Genomic DNA, 14,654 nt, shown 5'->3' with positions numbered 1-14,654 from the left:
ACCATGAGTTTTGCCAAAAAGAGTGCCCTATATCATCCCTTTTATACCTCTTACCTGTCAAAAGTGCTCCTGTACTTTTTCTATTCTTGGTTTTATATTTTATCTATTACTGCATAACTTTATCTTGTACAGACATTAAATTAATTTATTTTATTTATTAATATTTATTGAAATTCATTTCTCTACCATAATCGTGGCTGGAGTGTTTCTAATGAAGTGCGTATGGGAGTTTTGTTTTTTATAAGAGCGAGATTTCATCTGTTTCCAATGTTTTGTGTGAAACTTTTGTACATGTATCGTCTGATATGTGCCCCTTCTCTTCTGTTCACAATGCATTCTGGTAAAATAAATGTCCTCTGTCCATCAGAGAGAGAGAGAGAGAGAGAAGACAATGGTTGGGTGGGAGAGAGAAAAGGGGAATGTATAACATGTTTATTGTGGGACATGTTGTATCCCTTTTACTTATGGGGGTTTTCATAAAAGAATCTGCTACCAATGGGAGATGAAAGTGAGACCCGTTGGGCGTCAATAAAAGAGTTATTGCTACCACGCTTCTGTAGGTTTTTTTTTTTTTTTTGAATATTCAAGACAAACACTCAATTTCAGTCTACTGTTGTAACATTCTTTAAAAGACAGTTCATCTAAAATGGAAGTATCATTTACTCACCCTCGTGTTGTTCCAAACCTTTATGACTTTCATACAACATGGAACATAAAGGTTTGGAACATAATGAGGGTAAGAAAATGATGACAGAATTTCCATTTTAGACCTTTAAGTTTTTCATATTTTGAAAAAGAACAAAGGGCTCTGTTCCCAAACACTGTATACTAAGACAAGTAAATCAACAACACTGAACTAACTTCAAGCACTCCATGAGAAGGAAGTCACTTTAAGAGAAGCACTTATTTACCTGAAAATCCTGCATAGTATAAATGAGCTACAGTGAACTGAATCTAAAGGTTGGTCCTGAAGACGCTGTCCTAAAACAGTCAGATGAGTTGTATCCAAGGATAGATTATGGACTGGCAATGACCCCTGAAATGTTTTCCACACATGGATGTTGCAATATTGTATCTTCAAATTCTGTTTTCTCAGCTCATATTTGCAGTGTAATTTCTTACCACAGTAATTTTAATGTTTGCAATTTAATGTATAGAGCACCAAACAGGGGCTTTGGAGAACCTTAATCAATCCTTGGTTTGATCCACAAGCATTAAATTAAAATGCTATACAGTAAGATTAGAAATCTCATTTCAGTTCATTTCCTCTTCTCATCAAGCACAAGTATCAGAACTAAACATCTCCTCACTGCTCAGTTCTGGCCTAAATGTGTGAGGGTTTTGGGCCATTCACAAAGAACGCGTTTTTGCATTCCACTGCACTGCTTTTTCATTGTAAACATGCACTAATTGGACATGTTTGACTATTTCACTCCAATTTCCCATTTGGAATACTTAGGCCCGGTTTCACAGACAGGGCTTACACTAAGCCATGATTAGGCCATAGGTCAATTAACATTTAAGTAATTTTTAATAACATGCCTTAGAAAAAACATTACTGGTGTGCATCTTGAGACAAAACAAAGGCACTGATATATTTAAGGATCAGTCAGTGCAAGTTTATTTCAGTTGAAACAGCTCAGAATTACATTTTAGTCTAGGACTAGGCTTAAGCCTTGTCTGTGAAACTCGGGGTTAAAGTACTTCACACAGATACTTAAAGTAAATCACACAGTTTGGAGCGATATGAGGGCGAGTAAATTATGAATTTCAATTTTGAGGTCAATTATCCCACTTCTGATTTAATGGAATACAGCATCAGTGTTGATGAGAGAGCATATGAAAGGAAATCAGATTTGTATCGGCTATTGGAACAAAGCCTGCTAGAGTGAATTCCCCCCTCCATATGATACACATGGTACACTCCTAAACACCAAATTAAGTTTAGTCCACAATAAAAAATATATTGTTTTGTAAATAAACAGCATTGCTTGAATAAAAAAATGACTTTCAAAAAGAAAGCAAACATAGCTAAGACGTCATAAACATCTGAATTCAAGTCTGTAGATGTTCGTTATCCTCGCTGTCACTACTGGAAGGAGGAGGATCTGCGCCGATCTTCCGTAGTTTGGCTTGATAAAATCTCTTCTTGGCCCGTGCCGCCTTCTCTTTTTGTCTCACTGCTTTCCTCTTCTCCTCCCACACACACTGCTGCAGCAGTAACAGACTCATCGTCTGCTGATGCTCCAGCTCAAACAGTTCCTGACGACGTGCCTCCCATTTCGAGTTTGAGGTATAAGAATCCATTGGAGGTAATGAATTCTCAACTGCTCCTCCGGCAGGAGCACGTGGCACAACAGACTCTCTGTGTGGGGTATCAAAGTTTGAACCCCTAGTCCCTGATCCCAGCCCTGAGGTGCTTCCTGCATGGGTTGGGTAGATGAGGGAGGGGCGGCTGGACCTGGAAGAGACTGAATGTGAGTGGAGAGGAGAGAAGGCAGTGTCAGGAGGAATCCCAGAGTTAACAGGTTGGTGAGTTGGCAAGACCAATCCAAGTCCAATGGCTAAATTCTCCTTGCTATCTACTTCCTGTAAAAAAGGGAAGTTTAATAGCATCATAATTGTTATGCATTTATGTAATAAGGCTCAAAACGGCATGCTATATTGAGAGTATAAGATGCATGCATTACATGCAGTAAACAGGAAATTTGCAATGAATGCAACACTGGTGAAAATATATGCTCAGCGTATGGAACACAGATTATTACAAAAATTACCCCTTTAAAAATTTTATATTTATATATCTTCATATAATATAAAATTGTTTATATATAGTATATATCAGTTTTATAACAAAATGCTAAATTAATTGTTTTATTTACTAAGATTTTAAAGATTTATTTAATAGATTTGTTTTTTTAAAGTCACTTGTGTTCACCAAAGCTGCATTTATTTGAGCAAAAATACAGTAAAACAGCAATATTGTGAAATATTATTACAATTTAAAATAACATTTTATTTTAATATAGTTTGTAATGTCATTTATTACTGTGATGGCAAATCTGAATTTTTAGCAGCTACAGTATTATTTCAGTTTTCAGTGTCACATGTTCTTTCACAAATCATTTTAATATGCTGGTTTGATGCTCAAGAAACATTTCTTATTAGTATCAATGTTAGAAACAGTTGTGCTGCTTAATATTTTTGTGGAAACTGTTACAGTCTTTTCAGGATTCTTTGATGAATAGAAGGTTCAACAAACCACATGTATTTATTACAAATGTCTTTACTGTCAATTTCTTTAAAAAAAAAATCTTACCCAAAACATCTGAATGGTAATGTACACAGTATATAATTATAAATTAGTAAATACATTAATGTTACATTTTCACCACATTTCCTGTTTACTGCATGTAAAATGTTAACATAGCAACAGTGTTAATTTCCTTGACGAAGACGACGACGAAAAATATTCGTCAACGAACCTGTGAGGAAGACGAGACGTTGACGAGCTAAAACTAATATCTGATGATAAAAACTATGACGAAATTTATGCGCGTCTTCATTAACAAGACGAGACGGGACTAAAATGTTATTTGAGGACTACCGGACATTCAAAATACATCCTATAGGCTAAGTTAACTGTCTTGTCTTTCAAAATGTGCTTCTCTGTCATTGGATAAGGTGCGTTTGCATATCTAGTCTCAGTATGGCAGCCGCGGTGGACGGATAGGCTACCAAAACGCGAACTAGCGATCTGAAACAATGGCCTCAGCACCCGAAGGGTTAGGGAGTGGGTGACCAGACATCCCGTTTTTCCCGGGAGTCACAATTCATTGTCGATTAACTTAAAGTTAGTGAAGGTGCGATAGGCGGAAACGCGCTGATAGAAGTGCTCTCTCTCGCGCGCGCTCCACTTCTTCAGTTCTCATACAGCGCGCGATCAGTTCTCAGTGCTCAAATACGCACACAGCAGTCCAAATGTCTCTCATGTAGAGTATCTCACGGAAATACAGTGCGTTATGGTTTAAGTGAGCTTAAACAGGTGGGTGAAAACTGAATGTATGTCAGTAGGCTATTACATACATACCTTCCGCATTAAATGGACAGCATTCCTAATTATCTGTCATAAATGTTAACCAACAAAAGATGTTAAATAAATGTATACTTGTTAAGTAAACCACTGTATCTGTGGTTTAATTTATATCTCTACCAAAAAATGAAAATGTATTCCAGTTTTTCCAAATTCAATCCTTGATTCAAATTTCTCATAACTAAGCTTAATTGATTTGGTCTAAAGAGAGAAGAATTAATGACTATTTTTGTTAGAATACTACATATAAAATAGCTACCAAAATAAATGTTGGTAACTGCAGTTTGACTAAAAGTAATGACTAAAAGTTGACAAAAATGCAATGACTTTTCGTCGATTAAAACTAGACTAAAACTATGAAAGACTCAAATGACTAAAATGTGACTAAGACTATTAAGCATTTTCGTCTCAAGATAAAGACTAAGACTAAATCAAAAATACCTGCCAAAATTAACACTGCATAGCAACACTTTACATTATAAAATAATGGTGCGAGCAAGTACGCTTTCCATGCCATAAGAGAGTTAATCATATTTTTATAATAAAATCTGCAATATAAAAGAAAACGTTTAGCTTAAGAGGTACTTTAGTAATCCTTTCAAGGCTGATTTCAGTCTTACATCATTTTGACTGTGGTCAACATCTTCATGCTCGCTCCCATTAGTGCCTGAAAGCCCCATCACTACAAGAGAGAGAATGACTCAATTAATCTCCTTCCTTGTATAATTACAGAGCTGACAGCTGGGAAGAGTAGTAGTATTTCATCCTGTAATAGAGATGACATGACTATTAATTACCTGCTCCAGGAGAGATACCCCTAACCGAGGCATAGCTGCCATCTCCGTCTACCTCCTCCAGACAGGAGATGAGGTTCGGTACCAGGCCAATCACTTCTCTCTGCACCTGACAAGAACCACACACAACCACACTGTGTGTTACTAGAATTTCCAAAGCACATAACTCAATTATAGAAACATAAGACTTCAATTTACCTGAGTGAGGGCAGACACAAGAAGCCCAGCTGCCTGCTGTTCCTGTCGCTTCTGCAGTGCAACACGACATTCCACCTTCAGCCGTTTCCACAGCGTCTTCAGAGAGCCGATGCTGCTGGGGGGTCGACTCGGGAACGCCGCATTGAAGGCCTGAGCCAGCTCTGCCCATACAGCGTTCCGGTGCACAGTAGTGTTGGTGTCTTTACGAAAGTCCTGGACTGTGTCCACCACCGCATGGATTCTCCGAAGCAGGAAAAGCTTCTGCTCCAGAGTGAAGTTTGGCATACGGTATGTCATGGTGGTGAGCATGAGTATATTTGTGTGCAACTGGGTAAGAAGGCTTATATTGAGGTACTGTGTGTTACTTCATTTGTAGAAAATCTACAAAGTATCGCACTAGTTTTATTTTCAACAGAACAGTCTAGTTTCAAAACATTTACATGGTAACATTTGCAGTATCACAGTGTTAGTTTTTGAGGTTCACACTTATTACAGGAAGGTGAGGTTGGTTTGGTGTCGTCATGTGCAGTACACTTCCAGAGTTTCAGTTGCAGTGATATGTTAAACTCTGGATGCCACAGGTAAACTGCTTCAGTGTTCAACGGGAATGCATCCGGGATCCACCTGATGGGCAAGGGGTCACCAGGTACACATGTGGAGTCTGTAATTCAGCAGACAGAAAACAAAATTAAAAAGAATAATTGCTGTTTTTGAATCTTAATATCTGCTCCTACTCTTGGAAGATTTAATGAAACATTTTTTTTTGGGGGGGGGGGGGGGGGGGGGGGCGACCTTATGTGATCCACGAATTGATTTCTGAGAATCGGTTCTTTTGAACAGTTCGTTTAAAAGAGCCGGTTGATAAAAACAGTTCAGCAATTGTTCTACTGACGTCGTCGTTTTGTTGCTAAAAGCGATTATTGTAATTGCATTTGTCTCAGGTTTTACAGCCATGCAGCTGATATTTTAAAGTATTTATTATGTAAATATAATGTGTACGTTGCATCTCTTGGTGAAAAGTTTTTGCACATTATTTGCACTTGATAAATTATATTTATTAAAACCAACTGTTTTGTATGTTGAAAATACTGTCGAAATACATCTCCAATTAATTTTATTTGTAACAATTCAGCTATTTAGTTGTTGAAGCAATTTATCCCAAATTTTCGGTTCACTCCAAATATTTTCATTATCAACTCACTCATGTATTCTCGGCTCATTCAGGTTGTTTCGAAAACGAATTGTTCAGTCCATTTTTGTGAACTAGTTCAACCGACTCGCTGCAGCGGTCAGACTCAACAATTCGTTTAGGAATATCGCTATTAAATGCAAGAATGAACAAAGAGGAAACAAGCCTTCAAAATCGCCATATAATTCAGGTGCAGGTGGAACAGGCTGTATTTTATTGTTATTACTATTATTATGGATCCGCTGGTCTCGTTAGCCACAGCGCTAAACCCGAGCATCGCACTACAGAAGTGAACCTGAGCTGCGAATTAAGACTATACTGCTACACCTAACTGTTCTTAACGAATCTCTCATGCATTTACACAACAGCTTATGACAAACTGATATTATATTATTTATATTGACCCTACTTACATGCAATCATCAGTCTGACGATTTTATCAAGAAAATATTACACTTTGTCCCCACCCCCTGGGTTTAAGCGGTCCGTAAGAAATTTAAACAACAGACTGGAGACACATGCGCAAAATGACGCTCCGGGCGTAAAAAAAGGCAGTTCACTGGGTTGTGCACTTTATATGATTTGTATACCATTCTCATGAGATCTACTCAATACATATGGTTTGTGCATCAGGCAAAATGCGTTTTAACAGTTGAAAGCGCAGGACTCGTTTCATCCAATTGGCGGCGAGCGTGGAGCGGTCTGTGCAGTATTGAAGAGCGCGATTGGATGTCAACGAGGAAGCGAGAACACATGCATGCAGCACAAATCATGCTGGAATAAGAAAGAAAATACCTCACTTATCCATTTCACCTCCTCTGAAAATAAAGGCACGATCTCTACAGGGGAAGCGTAAGTCAAACAGAACTTGACAAGGTTGCTGTTATCGATGCAGATCGATCCCTGCTAGAAAATTCATTTTATGGTAACATCCTGTTGACAGATGATGACTGACGTTCATTCTTTCAGTAAATGGGTAGATCCTTGGTCGATCCTTTGAAGAAAAACACACTTTGTTGTAGTTGCCCTTTGGAAAGCTGGTCATTTCAATAGTATTTTGAGCAAGTAATGACCAGATTGAGGCATTTTATAATTGTCTCAGGAAAGTTAGGAACCAAAGTTATGTTCCAAAACACAACAACAGCTTAATATGAATTTTCCAACAAGGTGAGGTTAGTTCTGGGCTAAATGATGCAATTAAGGTTGTTTGACCTAAAAGTATTAGTACAAGTTCCTTAGTGATTTTTATTTTTTTATTTTTTTTTTTTTTAACCATGCACTCACATGTGTATGGTTCTCTGATACAAGTTGTCAAATGACATGCTGATAAACATAATAAAATGTATTATTTTTTAGTTGAGGTTTAATAATTGTTGTTTTTAATCTCCAGCACTTCATCACAAAATATTTGTATTTTATTTAATATAATGTATAAAAATGTAATCTATACTTTTCAAATATATATTGTAATCAAATACAAATACTAATGTATTCAAGTTTAAGTAGTGTGTGGGATTATTTTTCTAAAATATTTTTTCTAGTTTATATTGTGTTTTCATCCCACAGAAATATGAATGATTCAGGTGTGCACAGCATTTGATATATTTATTAGGATGCTTTTAAAATGATTAATTTTACATTTTAATGTGCAATTAATTAGTAGCTCACAAACAGTTCCTTTGTGAACCCTAGTATCGAAAATTAGGAGGATATTTAAGTGTAAAAGCATTAACAATTACTTTCAACATAGCACAAATACCTTCAAAAGCTATTAAAAGCAATTATTTCTATGGCAATATTACAGAGATGCTAATCGCTGTGGTAATATCTGCATATATTATATGCAACACACAAATTGTTCATTCACATTAACATTGAGTGATAATATTTCAAAGTGATTTCCATATTTGTGATAGCTAACAAATATTGCATTTACTTTCTTTAGTAACATTATAGGAAACACTGTTAATTGGGATAAGATGTAAAATGGGGACACAATTGCATTTTAAACCATCCGTGTGAAAACAAACCTGGAAAGAGACGTGAAGATTTGTGGAGAAAATTAAATTTTTAGTGCATTCTAGTGAATTATTCTTGGGATATACTGTAAATTAAATCGGGAGAGCAGACCTCAAATTTGTAGTATATGCTGTCATTTTTTTATTGTTAAAGCAGAATAGAAAGGGGGGAAAAAATTATATAATCAGATGGAGGAGAATGCAGTGGACTGAAATGAGCTGAAAAATTTACAGATTATTCAGTCAAACTGATGGATAAGAATTATTTGTAGCATAACATTATGATTCAGTCTTTTTGAATGGAACGTATCCCCAGTAGGCTTGTTAGGAAAAAGTGGATAGTAAAAGCCATTGCAAACAGTATGCATTTAATTCAGTTTCATTTACTTGACAATAGTGAATGATGCTGTAATGTTTCTGTTGTGCTCCAGAAGTCTTCAGCCTGCTGTTCAGACTGCTTGAGATGGCATCTCCTGTAGAGTCTGCTGTGATGAAGAGCACTGTGCTTGTTGCTCCAGTGACAGCATTGGAATTCCTGGGGGAGGATTTCCTGCTGACAGGTGACTGACATTCATTCATTTAATGAACAGGTAGCAAAGCCTCAAACTAAAAATCCGTGTTGGATTAAAGTGTGCAGACTATGACTCATGGGTCATTTTTGAGGTGCTCTTTCTGCTGAATTCTGTATCCTGGCAAAGACGATCTGAGTTTACTTCCTCTACTAAATTTCCTTCTTCTTGTACTAATAGGAAAATGTGCTTGGGAAATGCTAAAATGTCTCTCATTATCCATAATGTGTATTTGTGTATTTATTTTTATAAATTAGTAATATTCATTTGTTAAATTCTTTCCTGTTAATTGTGTCATTTTGTAGGTGAGGGACCAGTCCTCTCTGTGTACAGTCTTCAGGCATCTCCTAAAGAATGTGCATCCTTAAATGTTCTTCATAATTACCGTATCCATGGGATACGACCTTGTAGAAAACTTCAGTTTGGAGAGAGACAGTTCAACAATGTAATCTCATCTGAAAGTTCTATTTTGGACAACGACAAAGAGGACATCATTGTTTTTGGAGGAAAAGGAGTTCGTCTCGTCAGCTTTAATACTGGAGGACGATGCCTAAAGCTCGTCGGTCCTCTCTTGGAGCTTCAAGACTGGGTTCTGGACATTCATTGGCTGAAAAGACAACCACACCCACTGTTAGGCATATCCTTGGCTCACAATGCTGTGTTGCTTTTAGATGCAGAATCTGGTAACGTTCTTTCCTTCTACTCCTGCCTAGAGACATGCCTTCTCTACTCAGCACTTATGATTGGTCCAAATTGGGATTCTTTAGTGCTGGTAGGTGGGACTGTTTTCAATCAGCTTGTGCTGTGGAGACCCTCAGGAACCAAATCTGATGGCCAGTCCCAGGTAGAGAGACGCCTGTTGGGCCACACTGGAGTTATTTTCAACCTTTGCTACCTTCAGAAATCTGGGTGGCTGGCATCTGCCTCAGATGACCGCAGTGTTCGTTTGTGGAGTGTCGGCACGTTGGGTGGAGATGCAGGCTGTGGAGAGGAATCACCAACATGCCTTCGTGTGCTTTATGGGCACCAGGCACGGGTCTTCTGTGTCAGGCTTGCACCAAACCGTGTATTCAGTGCAGGAGAAGATGGAGCGTGCCTGCTCTGGGAATGGGGAGGTGAAGGAAAGGTGGGATGTACGTTTAGAGGGCATAGGTCAGGTGGAGTGAGGACTCTGGCTGTCAGTGAGGGAAGTATAGGCTGTAAGGAGGGATGGATGGCTACTGGAGGTGCAGATGGTGGGGTAAGAGTATGGAGGGTGGCAGAGGAGAAGAACCACTGTGAGGAAACTCAGGCAGAGTCTCAGTTGGATCTGGGGTTTAAAGGACAGGGTTGTCCTAAAGTGGTTCGATTAGTGGGTGAGGGTGAATCGAATACAGTTCTGGTCTGTACTGATCAAGGAGAGGTGTGCCTTAGTCAGGGTGACGCCTGGGATGTCATTTGGCGAGGGGGAGCAGAATTCCAGTCCTATTGTGTGATGGAGATCACTAGCATCCAAGTCCAGAATTCAGATTGTATTGTGTGGGTGTGTGCAGTGGGTAATCTGAACGGAGGTGTCCAGGTGTTTCTTGTAGGGCAGCCAGGTGTGGGAGTCTTGCTAAGAGCTGGCGAGGGTAAAGTTCACTCTGTACTTTGGGTCAAAGGACTGTTTCAAGGGTCCTGGAGTTGGTGTCTTCTTGCATCGGGCTCTGAGGGACTGGTTTACCGATGGACAATAAAAGTGACAGAGGATGAATCAAGCTTGCATATGCAAGAGGAAACTCTTCTTCCATTCCTGCTGCCACCCTGTGCCAAACGCTGGCTGACTGCTGCAGTTACCTTGTCCCAGAGAAAGGGGTTGTACCTGTGTGGTGATCGGAGAGGGTCACTACTGCTCTACACTGAAAGAGAAGAGAATGACAGAAGAAATGAAGGAAGAATGGACTTAGAAGTTCAAGAAACTGAAAACAAGCAAACAGACCATGGTGGTCCACTGTCTCCCATCAGTACCCTTTATGGAGTGCATGGAAAGCAAGGTGTGACTTCTGTGTGTGAGTATCAAGACTTATGTTACACTACAGGTCGAGATGGATCTGTAAGAATACTAACTGTTGAAGAAAACGTCCTGAAGGTGCGTAGAGTTCAGCGGGCCTGCAGAGGCATGGAGTGGATAGAGAAAGTTCTGTTTCTGGGCTCGGATGGACCTGAGGTACAGAAAACGTTGCTGAATGAGGGAATCAAGAAGAGGATGATCGATCGAGGGAGTGCAAGCGTAGCCGAAACTCGGTTTGTAATGGTTGGATTTCACTCGGTCCAGTTCATTATATGGGACCCTCACAGACAAGAGAAGCTTTTATCAGTTGCCTGTGGAGGCGGCCATCGATCCTGGGCCTATAAATGCCCGATATACACTGGCACAGATCCTCAAGCACATACACTTGGACAAGGTACCCTTGTGTTCATCAAGCACGGAGCCGTCATGGCATCACATTCATTAGCATCCACAGAAACCAATGTGAATGGACACACACTGAAAGAGGGGTTACATGGACGAGGCATCAGCTGTGTTTGTCACCTTGGTAGTCTGACCAAGACTGGACAGTTGTCAGAACTTTGGGAAGTTTTTGTTACCGGAGGGGAGGATACCACAGTAGGTGTAATCGCCATCAGTCCACAAAGTGGAACTGTTAAAGTGCTTTCAGTTCTAACGGACCATATCTCAAATGTTCGTGCGCTGGCTGCAATCAGAAGAAGAGAAACTAATGAAAAAAGGGGAGATCACGAGACGGATACCTCCTCCGTCTCTTCTTTGGTGTTTTCTGCGGGTGGCCGGGCCCAGCTGCAGTGTTACCGGCTCTTGATTTGTTTGGATGAGCAGCAGGGTCAGCCAATCTGTCAGGTCACTCAGATAGCTGGCCATCGATTGGATGAACAGTGGGAACGGAAGCGGAACCGACACAAGACTGTCAAAATGGACCCAGAGACAAGGTGCGTGTGTGTGTTTGTGAATGTACATGTTAAAATACTCTCCTTTCCAAGTTTGGATCTAGAGCTCAAGTCATTTTTATAAGCTTAAAGGGGGTTTTGCCATGAAAAGATGCTGACATGGCATTAAATAAAAATATACTACTACTACTATTAGCTTAAAGAGATAGTTCACCCAAAAATAAAAATTCTGTCATCATTTACTCATCTTGATGACGTTCCAAATCTGTATGACTTCTGTAGAACACAGAAGATAATTTGGAAAATGTTTCAGTGTTGTTTTTTCTTGCCTATACGATGAAAATCAATTGGGTCCAATGTTGTTCGATGGTTGGTTGCAGCTAAAGATTTCTAACCACCAGAGGGCAGACAATACAATGTACAGGGGGTAATTGTGAGAGATTACATTTTGATTTTACTGTGCAAATGCTTTCTCACGTTTGCAGGTACATGTCTATGGCTGTTGTGCATAATGGGACTGAATGTGTCCTACTGGCCCTGGGCTGTAGTGATGGTGCAGTAAGGTAACTTGGTTAAAAAATTATGAACATTTGAATTTAAAAGAGTTTCAAGCAATATGTTTTAACATACTATGATTAATGTATTGGTTTCATTTATAGGCTTTTCAGCGTAACTGAGAGCAGTAGGAGTGTTGACATGCTTTGGGAGTGTTTTTACCATCAGAGGTGTGTGCTCAGTGTCGCCATCTACAAGCTGGAGGACTCGCAGGACAGAAAGTAAGGACATGTACATTTATCAAACAATTATTCCATATTTAAAAATTTCTTAAACTTATTTTCCTTTGTCCTCTTTCTTTCTCAGGCTTTTGTTGCTGTTCAGTGCCTCTACAGATGGTTGTATATCTGTGTGGGATTTAACAGCAGTTTTGAACAGTAAGGCTAGTGTCAGCTGGCAGGGTGAGTCATACATACACCAGAACATAAACACTTAATAACGTGCTGATTTTTTATGTTTGAATTACTGTGTGCTTGTTATGCTGTAGTTAAGAAGTTACATGATTTATGTTTTTTGTTTGCATTTGTTGTATATGTTAAAAAGGAATGTTCAGTCAGAAAAAAAATAAAAATCTGTCTTTATGTACTTACATTGTTCCAGACCTGCCCCCAAAAATGTGCTTATTATTGTTGTTATTTTATTTTAGAATCTTGCAGTTGTTTTTCATACATTGAGACCAGTTATTAAAGGGGTCATCGGATGCAAAATTCATTTTACAAGTTGTTTGAACATAAATGTGTGTTGGAAGTGTGTGTACACATCCATCCTATAATGATAAAAATCCACCCAGTGGTTTTTTTAAAAATCCCCTTTTTCAAACAGGCTGTTCTGAGACTCCTGTCAGAATGACGTAGTTCTGTACAGACCGATCCCACAATAGTTGATTGACAAGACCGTCGTACCTTAGACCCGCCCTGAGTGAGTTGAGAGCTGTCCGCCTCCGGTGCAGGGGAAGACAAGATGTCGCGATTCAGGCGTTTTGTTGTTGGATGTAATAATGAACATAGCAGTCGTCGTTTACTCCCGACATCTGAGCTGCTGAAGAAGCAGAAGATTAACGGTACTTTCATTTTTAAGGGAATGCGCCGATCCCCGCTCTGCCTAAATGCGTCTATGTTTGCGCGAATCATTCGTGATCCAGCTTCATCTACATAAGTGAGTATAAGGTTGTTTTTTTTTTAATGAATCTTTGCAAATTACTTTTCCTAATAACGTGCTAGTTAGCCAGTTTCGCGGCTAAAGTAAACAGTACTGATCGAGCTTATTAGCATTTAAAGCAACATGGACTAGAATGGCTTGCTAAAACAGAACTGATTTTGACAGGGTAAAAAAGGTGTTTTTTTACACAACCATTGAGAAATTTTAACCAAAGTATGTTATAGACTTTTCATTAAGACCCTAAAGAATTATATCAACTTATATCAAATGGGCATCCGATGACCCCTTTAAGGTCTAAAAAATTACAGTGCATTTGCTCTGACTTAAAGGTGGAGTATGTGTGTCTGTATAAAATTTATAATTTTTCATTCAATGCAAGCACAAGAGCATAAACAACTGACTGAATCAATGCTAGATCCCACAGTTTCGGATGCCATCAGGCTCTAATCTGCTTCTAGAACTCTAAAATGTGTATATGCTAATAATAATTTACCCTGTCTGTGCTTCAGGTCCATCAGCCCCGTTCTTTTCCATACCTGTCCATCAAAGTGGAGTCAATGCGCTTACCATATCGCCTAGGAGAGAAATGAGGCAAATGGAGGAAAATGTAATCTCATTGGCCAGTGGTGGAGATGATGGACAGCTCTCTCTAATGCATATTAAGATAGATCAGAAAAAGCAAGAAAATGGAGACGTGTCTCTACAGCTGCTTGCCCATTGGTCAGTGCCCTTGGCACACTCTTCCCCTCTCACAGGGTTATGTTTACTAAGCCCCACACTACTGGTGTCCACCTCACCGGACCAGCGCTTGTGTTTGTGGAGTGTGAACAGTGACGGACTCTGCCCACTGAAGGTGCTGTTCTCACACACTGCAGATGCAGCTGGGTTGTGGGCATGGTTTGCACTAGAGGGAGGAGCCTCGGTGATTGTTTGTGGGCAGGGCTTACAGTTGTTTCAGTTATCTGAAATAAAGATGGATGGACTGCATGAAACTGTTAACAGGACAGTAAATGAAGAGAGAAAGAAAGTGATATTTCCACATCATGTTTCAAGGACAAAAAATGTATAAATTAAGAATGCTAAAGATTTTTAGTTGTAAATTTTGAGATTTTTTAAATATGTAACCATTTTTCTGTGTCAGGTAAAGTACCTTGTGAG

General features: G+C 39.2%; 2 protein-coding genes across 2 annotated transcripts; one reads left to right on the top strand and one right to left on the bottom strand.

Moving 5' to 3' along the window:
• Positions 1–417: 417 nt before the first annotated feature.
• LOC306847784 (uncharacterized protein) lies at positions 418–6,835 on the bottom strand. Its single transcript, XM_079381934.1, has 5 exons — positions 6,688–6,835; positions 5,086–5,746; positions 4,891–4,996; positions 4,714–4,775; positions 418–2,589 (listed from the first exon to the last, which is right to left on the bottom strand). The coding sequence occupies exons 2-5, from the start codon at positions 5,392–5,394 to the stop codon at positions 2,056–2,058; spliced, it is 1,011 nt and encodes a 336-aa protein (XP_079238060.1). The 5' UTR covers positions 5,395–5,746; positions 6,688–6,835; the 3' UTR covers positions 418–2,055.
• A 49-nt stretch (positions 6,836–6,884) lies between these two features.
• Positions 6,885–14,625, top strand: LOC306848155 (tRNA (34-2'-O)-methyltransferase regulator WDR6-like). The gene is made up of 7 exons (XM_079382527.1): positions 6,885–7,126; positions 8,724–8,852; positions 9,167–11,825; positions 12,269–12,346; positions 12,443–12,559; positions 12,645–12,739; positions 14,006–14,625. The coding sequence occupies exons 2-7, from the start codon at positions 8,756–8,758 to the stop codon at positions 14,563–14,565; spliced, it is 3,606 nt and encodes a 1,201-aa protein (XP_079238653.1). The 5' UTR covers positions 6,885–7,126; positions 8,724–8,755; the 3' UTR covers positions 14,566–14,625.
• Positions 14,626–14,654: the final 29 nt, after the last annotated feature.

Source organism: Barbus barbus (genome assembly GCF_936440315.1).
Source record: "Barbus barbus genome assembly, chromosome: 28".
Lineage (NCBI taxonomy): Eukaryota > Metazoa > Chordata > Actinopteri > Cypriniformes > Cyprinidae > Barbus > Barbus barbus.
The sequence above is the reverse complement of the archived record's forward strand: the minus strand, read 5'-3'. Positions and strand labels throughout refer to the sequence as shown.

Bases quoted from the DNA above. Each gene is read 5' to 3' on its own strand.
- LOC306848155 (XM_079382527.1), top strand. From the start codon at position 8,756: ATGGCATCTCCTGTAGAGTCTGCTGTGATGAAGAGCACTGTGCTTGTT. The intron at 11,826-12,268 runs GTGCGTGTGTGT...TCACGTTTGCAG, and splicing joins AAAATGGACCCAGAGACAAG to GTACATGTCTATGGCTGTTG. The intron at 12,347-12,442 runs GTAACTTGGTTA...TTTCATTTATAG, and splicing joins TGTAGTGATGGTGCAGTAAG to GCTTTTCAGCGTAACTGAGA.
- LOC306847784 (XM_079381934.1), bottom strand. From the start codon at position 5,394: ATGCTCACCACCATGACATACCGTATGCCAAACTTCACTCTGGAGCAG. The intron at 4,997-5,085 runs GTAAATTGAAGT...GGTTCTTGTCAG, and splicing joins TTGTGTCTGCCCTCACTCAG to GTGCAGAGAGAAGTGATTGG. The intron at 2,590-4,713 runs GTAAGACTGAAA...CCTTTTTTACAG, and splicing joins TTGACCACAGTCAAAATGAT to GAAGTAGATAGCAAGGAGAA.